Source organism: Trichomonas vaginalis, chromosome VI (assembly GCF_026262505.1).
Source record: "Trichomonas vaginalis G3 chromosome VI, whole genome shotgun sequence".
In the NCBI taxonomy this organism is placed as follows: Eukaryota; Parabasalia; order Trichomonadida; family Trichomonadidae; genus Trichomonas; species Trichomonas vaginalis.
This window is the reverse complement of record NC_067208.1, coordinates 2662187-2675987: the sequence shown is the minus strand read 5'-3', so window position 1 is coordinate 2675987 and position 13801 is coordinate 2662187. Positions and strand designations below refer to the sequence as shown.

Sequence of the window (13801 nt, the reverse complement as noted above, 5' to 3'; positions counted from 1 at the left end):
TCTGATATAGTTTCTTGGTTAATGCTGAATAAAATGAATCTTGAGTGAATGGTTCCTCTTTATATAATTCTTCTTCGTAATTCTCCCATGTGATGAATTGATAAGGGAAAAAGGATTTAACACGTGATTTATTGTTTCCGAAATCTTGAGTGAATTGGTCTAATGTCCCACCCGCTATATAATTTCTGATGTCAATAAATCTCAATTCATATGGAACGTTTGTTTTCTTTACAATGATTTGCTTAAATTGTGAAGAAGAACCCAGCATTGATTTTATTTTCCATTTTGCAGTGTTTAAATCACGAAGAATTAAATTTAAATCAAACTTTCCCGAATTAAAACCTATGATATTCACTTTATTGAATTCCTCATCTAGAAGTTCTTTAAATGCTTCCTTCTGTTTTTCATTTAATGTTTGGTCTGAAAGACCTTCAGGACTCAAAGAGTCCGTTTGCGGCTTCATTAATTCTTCATATTGTTCAATATTTGATTTAGCAACTAATGAACAGGTTGAAAATAAAAACTCAATCCAATCAGAAATAAAAGAATCACTCGAAGTTAAGCAAAAATTCCTCGTATATGTTTTATCATTTAATTTAACCGTTGATGATACCATGAATGGTTTTAAGTAAGCGTTCAAAGTTGCACACTCAGAAAGTTGTAATTCTTCTTTAGTCTCTAATGTTTCGAAGTCAAAAGTAATATAATATCTTGTCGGTTGATAATATTCCTGCAAATTATGAGCTAATAACCACTGATATATCTTCTGTTTCGTAATATGTGGTGCATATGGTTGCTGGTCTTTTGCAATTGAACGTCTTGAATTAATCTTCCATTATTTTCTTTACATTTCTCACAATGCTTTAAAAATCTTCTTTGGTTTTTCCTTTCTGGATCATCACGGATAGAATAAACTTCTTCTTTACAATATGGACAAACTCTATAGCCGGTGAGTGCTTCAACGTCTGTTATTCTGTCAGCGTGAAGTTTTCCACATGGACTCTGTGTTAATAAAATATTTACTGTTTCAAATTCTGGATCTATCATTATTGAATCCACTAATGGAAAGTCTACCTTATTTATGTCCACGTCTTCTGGTTGAGGATCACAATAATAGAAATCAATATTAACATTTAACATTCTCGCTAATCTCTCACTTTCTGATGAAATGTCAAACCCTTCATATGAATCTATTGCTTCATTTAAATAGCTTCTACGAGTTTTAGGATTAACACCATCAGGAATGTTATAGAAGCGTTTAAATAACCTTCTACCTTCTGCTCTAATTTGATTATCATTCATTTTAGCTGTTCCGTTTTTGTTCATTTATGTAAGAATAAAAAATTAAAAAATAAATAAAAATAAAGTTTATTTTTTAAAGCCCATAAAATGAATTAAGAACACATAAATTTTTATCATCTGCGACGTGACGAATACATTTTAATTTACTCAAGAATGCGTACCCTGACACATTAAATCTAATTCCTGTCTTATTTAATTTCACAACTTTGAAAAGGAATGTATGAATAGCTATAAAATGATGAGAAGATGTTTTATGGGTTGCTTCCATTTTTTCTGAAATAAATGAATAAATATAATGTTTATAAGTTTTCATATCTTTTATATTCTTAATAACGAATGGTATAGACCTTTCCACTTCGTCTTCCTTCGGTGCTGTTCTTTCATATGAAACATTATTAGTATCTTCAACAATGAAACCACAATCACACAAAATTTTATATGTTCCAATGGTTTCTTTTGATATTTTATCTAATAAATCAAAAACTTTATCAACACCTGTGCATTTATTTAAATAATAATTTGTGTAAATATCATGATCTTCTTTCTTAATCGTATTAGTTGCATAAGTCACGTTTTTAAGAGCTTTTTTGAATTTTTCGGAATCTAAAGGTGGTGAAAGTAGGATACAGGGGTATTTTTCATTATCAATAAATTGTAACTTATGTTTACGAATAAATTTAGTACCTTCTTCTGAAAGTGTTTCGTCTATTTCACCATCTAATAAATTTTGTGTTGATTCTGAGACATAATTTTTATATCTTTCTTCATGAGATTTCTGAACTTCTGATTCTGAAGCTGGGATATTCATTAAACCCTCTACTTCATTTTCATTATATTTTTCAACTTCTCTTAATTCCTTAATTTTTTCATCTATTTCATCTCTTATTTTTTCCAGTCTTTCAATTTCATCGTATTCATCATCTTTAATCCGTTCTTCATAATATTCAGGGAAAACATCAGGTTCTTTAGGTTTTTCTTCTTCAGATGTGGGATATAAGAAATTTATAACATCATCTTTATTCATTTTTCCATCATAATCTAAATCATTTAATAACTCGGCAAATTTTTGACAATTTCTTAAATAATATTTACTAACTTCATAACACATCTCATCTAATATATCCTTTATTTCCTCGTTTGTGAATCCTAATTTTTTAACGTTGTTAGTTTTGACGCTCATTTCATACAAAATAAAAAAATAAAATAATAAACATAACTAAGTTTCTAATTTTTCGTAAGAAGTTTATTTTTTATTCATGAAAATAATTATTTCTAATTTCTTTTACTCTCTCGTACATACTAGATTTAAAGAATTCAGAACTTTTACCATAATCTCCTAAATGTTTTCTTATCTTATTGGTTTTCCATTCATTATATGAAACTGAATAAACTTTATCTTTATCTTTGCATCTTTCATCACTTCCAATATATTTATATCTCAGTTTTGATTTAGCATTTTCATATTCATTAGCGTTTAATAATTCACAGTCTTCCTTTTTAAATAAATGTTTTATGTATTCAGGATTTAATACTCTACGTTTATATGCTCCTAACTTAGTTCTAAAGGTTTTTCTACAAAATTTAGGAATTCCATCCTCTTTAATGTCATCAATGATTTCCATTTCATTATTTTCAATTTCTTCTTCTCGTTTATGAGGTCTTTGATTATGACTCCATTGATTCCATGAAATTAAATATTCTTTATCATTATATTTATACCTCATTAGCTTATTTTGGCTTTCATATTCATTTAATAATTCACAATCTTCATTTTTAAATTGAAGTTTAACCCATTCAGGATTTAAACAATGTTTAATTAATCGCGGAATATCTGACATCATCTATATATAGCTTCTTTTATAAAAGATAAAAAATAAATTATTTTAAAATTAATGTTAATTTTTTAATGCGTTTAGTATATAATATTTATTACTAATTTATTTAATAATGTCGCGCTTTCTTACAAATTCATGACTTAAAAAACGTAAGAAAAAATTTTTATATCATCTATATATAGAAGATGTGAAAATATACCTTCATCTATATATAGACGTAACAAAAAAAGTCACACAACCCTTCCTATCCTACTACTATGCTTCTTTCAAATTTCTGGACATAATCAAAATTGTGAAAGAGCATTTTATTTTGAATTGAATCTATGTTTTGAATTTGGCAAAAATTTACACCCAATTCGTTCAAATATTGAATTTAATTGAAATATTCACATGGAAGATTAGGACACTAAAGGATGTAATCAACTTAAAAAGAGCTATTTTTGAAGATTAATTTTTTGAATTCCTTGATTTTCACTAGAAATCATGCCTTTTGTGACAGGGTTATTTCTCCAATGTCAACCTGCACAATCTTGTCATTTTGAGTTGGTGTTGTAGCATGAAATAGGTTGATGGATTCATTTTGATAAAAATTTCAGTATTGGATTATGGACAATAATAATTTTATATATATTTGCAATAATAATTAATAGAAACATAGTGAATACTCAAAAATAATGAAGTTTCAAAAAAAAAATACATAAATTTCTGGCAAGGTTCAAATTATTGCTTAGAAGAATGTGAGTATCGGATATTTTATATGAGATATAACATATTTAAAAACTTATTATATTGATTACACATTCAAATGAGAAATTCATTGAAAAAAGAAGCTCAAATTTCTTGGAACTTCCTAATAAAAGGAGTTCAAATGAAAATAGAAATTCTGCGTCGCATTTTCCTAATGAAAGAAGTGAAAGTGAAAGATTAAAAGAATTTGTTTTCATTTTATTTGTATTACAGCTCCCAATTGAAGTTCCTGCTGTTAAAATATCCCCAAAACAGCTTATAATGGTTATAATACCATTCATAGATGCACTGAACGTATGATCTGCCTTGTTCTTTAAGAATATGCAATCTGAAACAGTAACATTTGATGAATCATAAGATGAAATGACACCCCAATGAGATGTTTTTGTCAGGCACGAGTTATTTCTGAATAAAGACATTTTGACAAAGGAATTAGGAGTTTTTTCATGCCACATGCAATTATATGCATTGACATGATTGTCATTTGAAATAAAACAACAAAAACTAACATTGACTGGACTATTTCGAAAATCGTAGCCAGAATGGTGTTCAGATGTTGTATTAGTGTTATTTGTAGAAATAAATCTTTGCAATCCTTGTTGATGGAATATGCTGGAAAATCCGGTACTATCATGGCCGCATTGAAAGAGGGAACTTAAATTTATAATTTTTTTTTTTCATTTGTTTGAACATTTGTCCATGAATGTTTTCCATCGCCATTTGTGTAGCATTTAATGGAGCAAAATCGGTCTTGGACAATTGAACTGCTGCCTGAGAAGTAGATGCAGCCACCATTTCCTGATGAGCGTGTAATATTAGTGAATGTGCATATGGAATGTAGCAATTTGATATAATTATCTTCACAACTGATGATATTGTCTTTAAAATCTTTGAAATCTGATGAAAGTAAAAAAAACTTTGAGAAATAGTTGGCTTTGAGTTATTTGTAATACATGTATACTTTTCTGTTGGTTCTCCATAGTATTCTTCCCAGATGTCATTAGGAACACTAGCTTCATTGAAAGCTAGAGTTGAAAAATGATTTTGGAGAAAAAATTGATAAAAAATTTTCAAAAAATTTCTATCGATCTTCTGAATTCAAAATGATGATGTTTGAACAGTTAATAAAAATTAAAATAATAAATATAATAAAATGTTTGATTGAAAATAAAAGTGACATTTTTACCAAACTTATATAGAAAATTATCGAATTGTTGATGGATATAAAGTTGTCAGTCTGAAAGATGAATTATGGGTTCAAGTGTTCCACCATCATGCGGTCGAATTCTTTTCTAACACGAAAAGTATTGCCTCCGAACAAATGTTTTTCATTAACAAAACTAACATGTTCAGTATTCTTGGATATGTTAATGACAGACTGAAAATAAACGGTCGATACAACTTTTTATTTCATTATCCCGATGATTTACCCGATGATTTTTTCTACTTTAAACAAAGTTCACATCCATTATATTCAACAACTGCATCCGACTTCTCACAAGATTTTGTATTAAATAACTGCGAGTTAAATGATACAAACGGTCGTGAATTCACCGGATTAGCAAAATCTTCTTCATTAAATTCTTATCTTGATGGAAACATCAATCCATATCATACCTGGTATGCTTGTGGATTTACGCAATCATACGTAAAACCAGGAAGAATTCCTGGACCTCCCTGCAATCCACTGAATGACCATCTATCTCAAACCAGCGATCTTTGGCTAAAGATTGATGATTTACAGAAATTAAACTTACTTTCAAAATATGCAAACCAAATTACTAACATTTTTAAAATTTATTCAAGAATGCCTTTAACAACCATTCTGTTTTCTATATTTTGCTCATTTTAGATTGATTTAGTTTTAATAAAGTCATTTTTCATGTAAAATTTAAATCTTTTTTGAATTTTAAGAAACATTACAGCAAAACGTTATAATAACATATGCATATGTAGAATATTTCAACTAGTATTAGCATAGGACAATTCGAAATTCAATATTTTCAAATAAGATCAAATGAAGCATTACACTTGGATCTTACTGATTCTCTTCACCCTGTTTATTTGGAGATTTACCGTTTGGATCTTTCATGTTTGCTCATTTTTTGCAAAAACGGAAATGATGTAAAATCAAGTAACAAGATTCAAGATAAGTTGTACACATCTTTTTGATGTAAAACTTAATAACAATTTGTTGAAAAACAAAGTTTTTTCTAAAATTCGATGAATTATAATTTAAAAAATTAAAAACAATTTGTTGTAGAACAACGTTTTTATTATAACAAATTCAGAAATTTGCGTTAATTCTGAGGTTTCGGAGCCTCATAAGCGAAAATAGGTTTCTTGATGATGAGGGCATCAGAAAAAGTGAGTTGTGTAGGGTGGTCGTGGACAACCGTTGCGAGGAGTTCGTCAGGGAAGATGTGGAGGACGTCAATTTCGTCAAGAGAGTCTGGAGTGTTCAAATAGATGAGTCCTGCCTCGACATCGAATGCTCTGATGAGAGCAGCACCGTGGTATGTTGATGGCTTGAAATTACGAAGGATTTTGATTAATTTCTTCTTATCTTCTGGTTTCTTAACGATTCTCTCAACGGAATCGGTGCTCTTGAGAAGGAATGCGATTGAACCGATCGCGTAGTTAAGAACTTCTGTTAAAATGATTGGTTGATTGAAATAAAAATATGTTTTCTTCATTTTAAGGACTTTTGGCTTTTGTAGTGATGTAGGACCGATCATTCTTGTAAGGTATGTTGAATATCGAAGCTCTCTCTTGAAAACTTTCTTGATTAAACTTACATTTTCGATTCTCTTCACGACAAGTTCAAGAGAGTTAGCGTAGATCTGTGGAAACTCTAATGGTTCAGGTCTGCGTATTAAAACTCTAAGGTGTGGACGAATAATCTTGAATAAAGTGGAATGTACGACAGCTCCAGCTTTAAACAGTTGTCCAAGCGAATTAACAATCAATGGGATGCCCTGTGGAACAACTGAAAGTAATTTAGTAATGGATTCATAGTAAAACTGTTTATCTGTTGGATGAAGGTATCCGTAATCGACAATTGTCTTCTGGTTCTTATCGTTCATCTCAGGAGGTCCGAATATTGGTGATTTAACAATTGTTAATGAAAGTGTTCTTGGAAGTGAATTTTCGGATTGGCCTGGATCTACGTCCAAATAAGCGACTTCTGGGTACTTGTTGAGTAAGTGGTTGGTATAGAACCTAGCAAATGTCGATTTTCCTGTGTCACTGTCTCCAATAATCATTAATCTTGATGTTGCTTTAACGCGTGAATCTATTTCCTTAATTTTTTCGGCATCATACTGTAATTCAGGAAATGTCTGACTGTAATAGATTCCATCACTCAATTGGAAGAAATCTGGTCTTTCTACGGAATAATACTTTCTTTCAAGGGGAGAAAGCTTCTCTATTGGAATTGTTGTCAGAATTAATGTGAAATCATACTTAGATTTGACTTGTATTGGAAGAGAATGGCTTGGAGCATAAACTTCTAACGTTGGGCCTTTTTTAATATGATAGCCATGAATGTTAACAGATCCTCTTTCAAGGGAAATATACATACGTCCATAAAAAGAAACACATCCTGCTCGGAAATCAAGAATTTTGGTCGTCATTTGAATCAAGTGAGAAAAAAAAAACTTTCAATAAACAGCTATCAAGATTTTTTTCGGATAAATATTGATTGGTGTATTATGTCAAGCATATAATCGAAGTATTTCCATTTTATTTGAATAATTTCGATTGAAGATCAAACCATTTCTAAATATAACCCATAAAATTATATTGCAAACTACAATGAAACGAGAATCTTGTTATTTGCAATGTAAAATATCAGTTCATTTTCCATATTTTCTTGAAAATATGATTTTTATTAAGAATCTTGCATTCTAAAATGGAAGGATCTTATCCTCAGACAGCCAAAATGGAATGGAAACCAAACAATTCCAAAAATTGTTTTATTGAAAAAAAAATAGTTGAAAATTGATAACATAACAATAGAGTGTAATCTAATTGAAATAAGGTGTTTATAAAAATAATAATAGGCAATTGGACCTGATCGCAACTTTAGTATGTAGTTGGATATGTGCCAGGTGGATATTGTCCCTGTGGGTATGGTTGCTGATAGTTTGGATCAACTGGCTGACCTGGGTATGGCTGAGCTGGGTATGGTTGGGCTGGATATGGTTGAGCTGGATAAGGCTGAGCTGGGTATGGCTGGCCAGCTGGATATGGTTGTCCAGCAGGGTAGGCTCCGCCATGTTTGTGCTTCTTCTTGGATGATGAAGAAGAGGAGGAAGAGCAGCATGAGCAGCAAGATGAGCAGCAAGAGCATGATGAGCATGAGCATGAAGAGCATGAGCAGGAGCCTGAGCAAGATGTTAAAACCTTTTTAAGCTTGGAACCAAGAAGGATGAATGAGACTGCAACAAAAACTGCAAAAACAACTAATAAAGTAACACCAACAACAGTAACTGGTGCATACTTACCAAGAATTAATGTGCTTTTCTTTGTTTGTTGTGCTGCACACCTGGCGAAATCAGCTAAAAAGCTGAGAAGAATCATTATTTTTGTTTTAGATTATTCAAAAAAACGTTGCTATTCAATTTCGTTAATTGAATACTTATTCCAAAACTATTGTAACTATTTAATTTGAATGAAATATCTATTTTAATAATAATTTGCCGATATGCTTTGTAAACGATAAATAAAAAAGTTTAATAAGAAGTGTTAGAATATACATTGTAGTGCATTATCAATATTTATATAAAATGACGATAGCCAAATTCGATTCAATTTTTGAAGAAGGACAAAATGATGTTTAATTTTATTTTTTATTACTTAAAAATGATGAAACAAAACAATATGATATTTAAATGAATCCGAAATCAGGAACCAAACTTTGTTGAATAATAGATTTTATCTAATTATATAGCATATGTAATTCCGGTGTTAGAATTTATCTCAAAAATTGAATGATTATTGATCGTTAGTATTCAAAATATTCATAATTCTAAATAGTGATAGTCTTTGTTATATCAAATTCATTATGTCTCTCATTTATTGATGATGATTCTTGTTTTCGAGTATGTCTTAATATCACCGCACAGAACGAAACCTCAAATTACTATAATTTTGAATATTTATCTTTGATTTTTCAAATAAGCAATTTAAAGCTGATATTTTAAAATTAGTGTTAATAGAATATGTGCTGTTATTAGCTTTTTTTTAATATTTTGCAAAATCATAAAATCGAAAAAAAATTAAATCTTGAGGAAGTATTATAATATTCTTTGCAATATAATAATGAGCATGACTTGAAATTTGATGATCATTCAGCATTAAAAAAAAATCTTAAAAAAATCCTGCTTTACAGAAAATTGAGTGTTGTTAAGATAAACAGGATTTTTGGAACATTATGGATTAATTATTATCTGTTTTAATATAAAATGAAATAAAATGTATTCTTGTGAGTGTTTGGTGTCTATTTAAGCAACAAAGAGTTACCCGAGCATAAATTATAAATTCATTGTTTTGTAAAAAAAACATTTAAATAAAATTTACGCTTAGAAATTAAAATGGTTTACGATTAAGCAGTCAATGCCCTCAAAGCCCTAACATATTTGTGAGGATAGTGATCTGTGACGGAAGAAGGTGCTAATTCGCCAAACACTTTTCCTGGTTTGATTAAAGCATCCTTAAGTGTTGTGGCCTTTCCATCGAGGTGGACGATGTTGCCAAGTAGTTTTGTGACTGTTAATTTGCTCTGTTTCTTGTCGTATTTGATAATATCGCGAACCAAGAAACTGATTGATCTATCGAGTACCTTGTACATGTTTCTGGAGAATGGGTTCTTCTTCTTTGAGAATGATTTCAATGCAGAGCGAATTCCGAATTTGAGGAAGAATGGTTTCATTTTTCCGCCTGGAACGAATTGCTTGATCATTCTATGAAGGCTGGCGATGGAAAGATTTGGAACAATATCGTTGTTGTAGACGAATGATAAAATCTTGTTTTGAATTTCTTTTGGCATCATAGAAGTTGTCGGAGCGGGTGCAAATGCATAGCATCTGATGCGATTGTACTTCTTCTTAAGGTCTGGATCTGTCAATGCGCGGAAAGTTAAAAGAGTTGCTGCAGATGCACCAAGAGAGTGTCCGCAGACAACGAAATTGCCATTATAGTTAAGGAATACTGGTTTGATTTCATTGTAAATGCTTTCAGCAGCGCGATAGAATCCTCTATGTACATTAACTTTATATTTTCCAAATTCTGCATGAATTTCCTTGTAATCGAGGTTAGCATCCCAGTCAGCAACTGAGCTAGAACCTCTGATAGTGATGAATAATGTATTATTTACTTCGTAAATGTAATATCCTGGTTTAAATACTCCGGCTTTTGAAGATTTTAACAGCATTTTTCCACCCTTAAAAGTATTTTCACCGTGGTATGCATTACGAGCAAACTGTGCGGCAAGATTAATAAGAGTTAGGTTTAAAAGGGGACTTGTATCAGGCATTATCAGATTGACAATTTTGACGTCAGAATCTAAAATCTTCAATCAATCATAAAAATAAAAACAAATATAGATTGCAAATATGATTTACAATAAATTCTGAAATCATCCAAGTAATTCTTTGAAATTTTTAACATAATAAGTCAGATTCGGCTATTATTTTACAATATTTGAGATTTTTGCAGTAATGCTGTGCTATCTATTGTCTTCAAACGCATTGACTTTTTTCAAAAATGATAGTAGTATATATGGAAGGGTTTAGTGACTTTTTTTGTTACATCTATATATAGACGATGCATTAAAATATAATTTATAAAAATTAACATTAATTTTAAAATAATTTATTTTTTTATCTTTTATAAAAGAAGCTATATATAGATGATGTCAGATATTCCGCGATTAATTAAACATTGTTTAAATCCTGAATGGGTTAAACTTCAATTTAAAAATGAAGATTGTGAATTATTAAATGAATATGAAAGCCAAAATAAGCTAATGAGGTATAAATATAATGATAAAGAATATTTAATTTCATGGAATCAATGGAGTCATAATCAAAGACCTCATAAACGAGAAGAAGAAATTGAAAATAATGAAATGGAAATCATTGATGACATTAAAGAGGATGGAATTCCTAAATTTTGTAGAAAAACCTTTAGAACTAAGTTAGGAGCATATAAACGTAGAGTATTAAATCCTGAATACATAAAACATTTATTTAAAAAGGAAGACTGTGAATTATTAAACGTTAATGAATATGAAAATGCTAAATCAAAATTGAAATATAAATATATTGGAAGTGATGAAAGGTGTAAAGATAAAGATAAAGTTTATTCAGTTTCATATAATAACTGGCACACGTTAGGGATAAGAAAACATTTAGGAGATTATGGGAAATGTTCTGAATTCTTTAAATCTAGTATATACGAGAGAGTAAAAGAAATTAGAAATAATTATTTTCATGAATAAAAAATAAACTTTAAAAATTCATGTCTTACATTTTTTGAATAATTTATTTTTTTAATTCGTAAGAAATGAGTGGATCAAGATTCGTAACCGTCAATCAATTAATGGATGTTCTTTCACCAATTCTTGAAAATGTTAAACAAGTAGATGTTTATTTCGATGATTATGTAGAAAGTATATATTATAAAGGTAAGTTTAATATTAAACCTATTGCTTTTGCATTTGATAATAAATTAATTGAAAATGCAAAAATTTGGGAATTAATTCCAGATATTGAATTTATAACAAATATTAATGATAAATGGTTTAAACGAATTCCAACCACAAAAGTTCTTTGTAAATTAATGATCAAAACTGAGGAAAAAGAATTTAACGGGTTTAAATATCATCCAAATAAAGTTTCAGAACTAGAAAATGAAAAACTTCAGAAAAAATTAAACGATAGACTTTCAAATGATCATATTGAAAAAATAAATAAACTAGCAGAAGTTGCATTTAATAATGAAATATTTGATGAATATAACCTTGAACTCAGTGATGGACTTTAAGTCCTGGGCACTTTGTGCCTTGGGCTTTAAGGACCCGGGCTCAACGAGTCATGATTTATGAAATCAATAATTTGATTTATTCGCTCTTCAATAATTTCTATTCTTTTTGTTAAATCATCTATTTTCATTAATGAGGTGATTCTTGATTGAGGAATAGATTTCAAACTAACCACTCCTTTTATTTTTGAAATTTTGAATCCATCAACTTTAAACATTTTATTCAATTTACACGTTGTCAATTCTTCAAATAATTTTTTATTGTTAGCATAATAGTTATTAAATTCTTCAACAGATGAAAAAATTTTTATTTCAGTAATTGGTTTAACAACGTTTATTTTTTGTTGAACATTTCCACTTTCATTTATTTCTTCCTCCTTTGTTTCATTTATTTTTAAAATCGGTTTCATTTATCATTAAATAAAAATTAGAATATAAGTGATGAAATATATTTTTTAATTAATATTAAATCAGAAATGGCGGCAGGGTTCTTTAAAAAATTATGGGATGGAATTAAGAAAGCTGCAGGTTGGGTTTATAAAAAGGTTATTAAACCTGTTGCAAACTTTTTGGCACCAGTAGCGAAAACGGCAGGAACTATCATAGGTGGAGTATTAGGTACTAAAGCAGGTAATCCGGCGATGGAGCACAAGCAGGTAACGCAGTTGGTGGAATTGCTGAAGGAATACTTAATAAAATAGGGGGTAGATAGTGGAAAAATAAATAAATATTATTTTTATCTTAGTATCGGTTGTAGTCTTTGATAAACTTTTTCTCCTTTATTTAAAATTTCTCTTATTGGGGCAGCTTTTGGCGTTATTGATTCAGCAACGTCACTAATTGCTTCTTTATTCTTAAATATCCAATTTGCTCCTTTCTTCATTGTTTCCCAAACTTTATGCGCTCCTCTTTTTACTTTATCCCACAGTTTCTTAAAGAATCCTGCAGCCATAGTTGATTATTTCATTAAAATTAAAAATTCATTTTCATCTTTTAATTTTGATTTTTTATTTAATAATAAATGACGACTAACTATTTAGTGCCAAACACCAAACCGATTAATGGAAATGTGTTTCATTCATTCGAAAAGATAAATGAAATATTCGCAAAGAATGATGGAAGAAGATATTATAGAGAACTTGAAAGTTCATGCTATGACTCTGATGCTCCATATTTTGATGATAAACAAACTCATTTAAGAATTACAAATCCGGCTCATGATGTGAACCAATTAGGTGACACATATATTAAACGCAAAGTTAGAGCAACTCTAGTTTCAAATAAAGCTTTCACATGTGATGCCGCTTTTAAATGCATGCGTTTATTCGTTGGTTACAAATCATCAAATCAAAGCTTTAAACAATTAGAAGTAGAAACTGAAAGAGGTGATGCCGGTTATCTTCAAATGGATTGTGCCCGTGAATCTTTCGCATTTGCAACATATAAACCAAAATCAGAAAGGAAAGTTAAAAAGTTTGTTCATTCGTTATATAATAATGTTCAAAAATATGATAACTCAGTATGTGGTAAATATATTGACCCTTCAGAAGTTTTCAAGAAAGCAAATGAAGAAGTTGATATCACTTTTGATATGATTATTCCGGTAAATGATTTGTTAGCATTTCAAGCGTTCGATGATTATCCTAAATCATTTGGTGAAATCATTCTTAAATATTATGTTTTCAGGGATACTTTAGTATTTTGTCAGGTTGACCCGTTAAGAGTTGCTGATTTACAAAATTATGTTTATGAAAAGATAACTGATGAAAATTATGAAAAGATTATGAATCATGTTTATAAATATGATCGCAAATTCCAACAAATCGGACTTCCTACCAAATTAATTACAGGCTTAGCCGCTACATCTGCTG

General features: G+C 29.7%; 6 protein-coding genes across 6 annotated transcripts, besides 2 other annotated features; all 6 read right to left on the bottom strand.

The window, feature by feature from the left end:
• Positions 1-2553: part of a mobile genetic element that runs on past the window's edge.
• TVAGG3_0794810 (uncharacterized protein) lies at positions 786-1326 on the bottom strand (the record flags this gene model as incomplete). The annotated part of the gene is made up of 1 exon (XM_051247102.1): positions 786-1326. A coding segment is annotated over one exon (541 nt), but the record flags the coding sequence as incomplete, so codon positions are not given.
• On the bottom strand, positions 1376-2482 carry TVAGG3_0794800 (uncharacterized protein; the record flags this gene model as incomplete). Its single annotated transcript, XM_051247101.1, has 1 exon — positions 1376-2482. The coding sequence occupies one exon, from the start codon at positions 2480-2482 to the stop codon at positions 1376-1378; it is 1107 nt and encodes a 368-aa protein (XP_051082576.1).
• An 837-nt stretch (positions 2554-3390) lies between the features above and the next one.
• Positions 3391-3447: a mobile genetic element.
• A 2694-nt stretch (positions 3448-6141) lies between these two features.
• Positions 6142-7529, bottom strand: TVAGG3_0794770 (polynucleotide 5'-hydroxyl-kinase protein; the record flags this gene model as incomplete). Its single annotated transcript, XM_001303071.1, has 1 exon — positions 6185-7519. One exon carries the CDS (start codon positions 7517-7519, stop codon positions 6185-6187), a length of 1335 nt encoding a protein of 444 aa, XP_001303072.1.
• A 381-nt stretch (positions 7530-7910) lies between these two features.
• TVAGG3_0794760 (uncharacterized protein) lies at positions 7911-9167 on the bottom strand (the record flags this gene model as incomplete). The annotated part of the gene is made up of 1 exon (XM_001303070.1): positions 7971-8468. The coding sequence occupies one exon, from the start codon at positions 8466-8468 to the stop codon at positions 7971-7973; it is 498 nt and encodes a 165-aa protein (XP_001303071.1).
• A 104-nt stretch (positions 9168-9271) lies between these two features.
• Positions 9272-10439, bottom strand: TVAGG3_0794750 (lipase; the record flags this gene model as incomplete). The annotated part of the gene is made up of 1 exon (XM_001303069.2): positions 9493-10422. One exon carries the CDS (start codon positions 10420-10422, stop codon positions 9493-9495), a length of 930 nt encoding a protein of 309 aa, XP_001303070.1.
• Positions 10440-12666: 2227 nt separating this feature from the next.
• Positions 12667-12882, bottom strand: TVAGG3_0794740 (uncharacterized protein; the record flags this gene model as incomplete). Its single annotated transcript, XM_051247100.1, has 1 exon — positions 12667-12882. One exon carries the CDS (start codon positions 12880-12882, stop codon positions 12667-12669), a length of 216 nt encoding a protein of 71 aa, XP_051082575.1.
• Between the last annotated feature and the right edge of the window lie 919 nt (positions 12883-13801).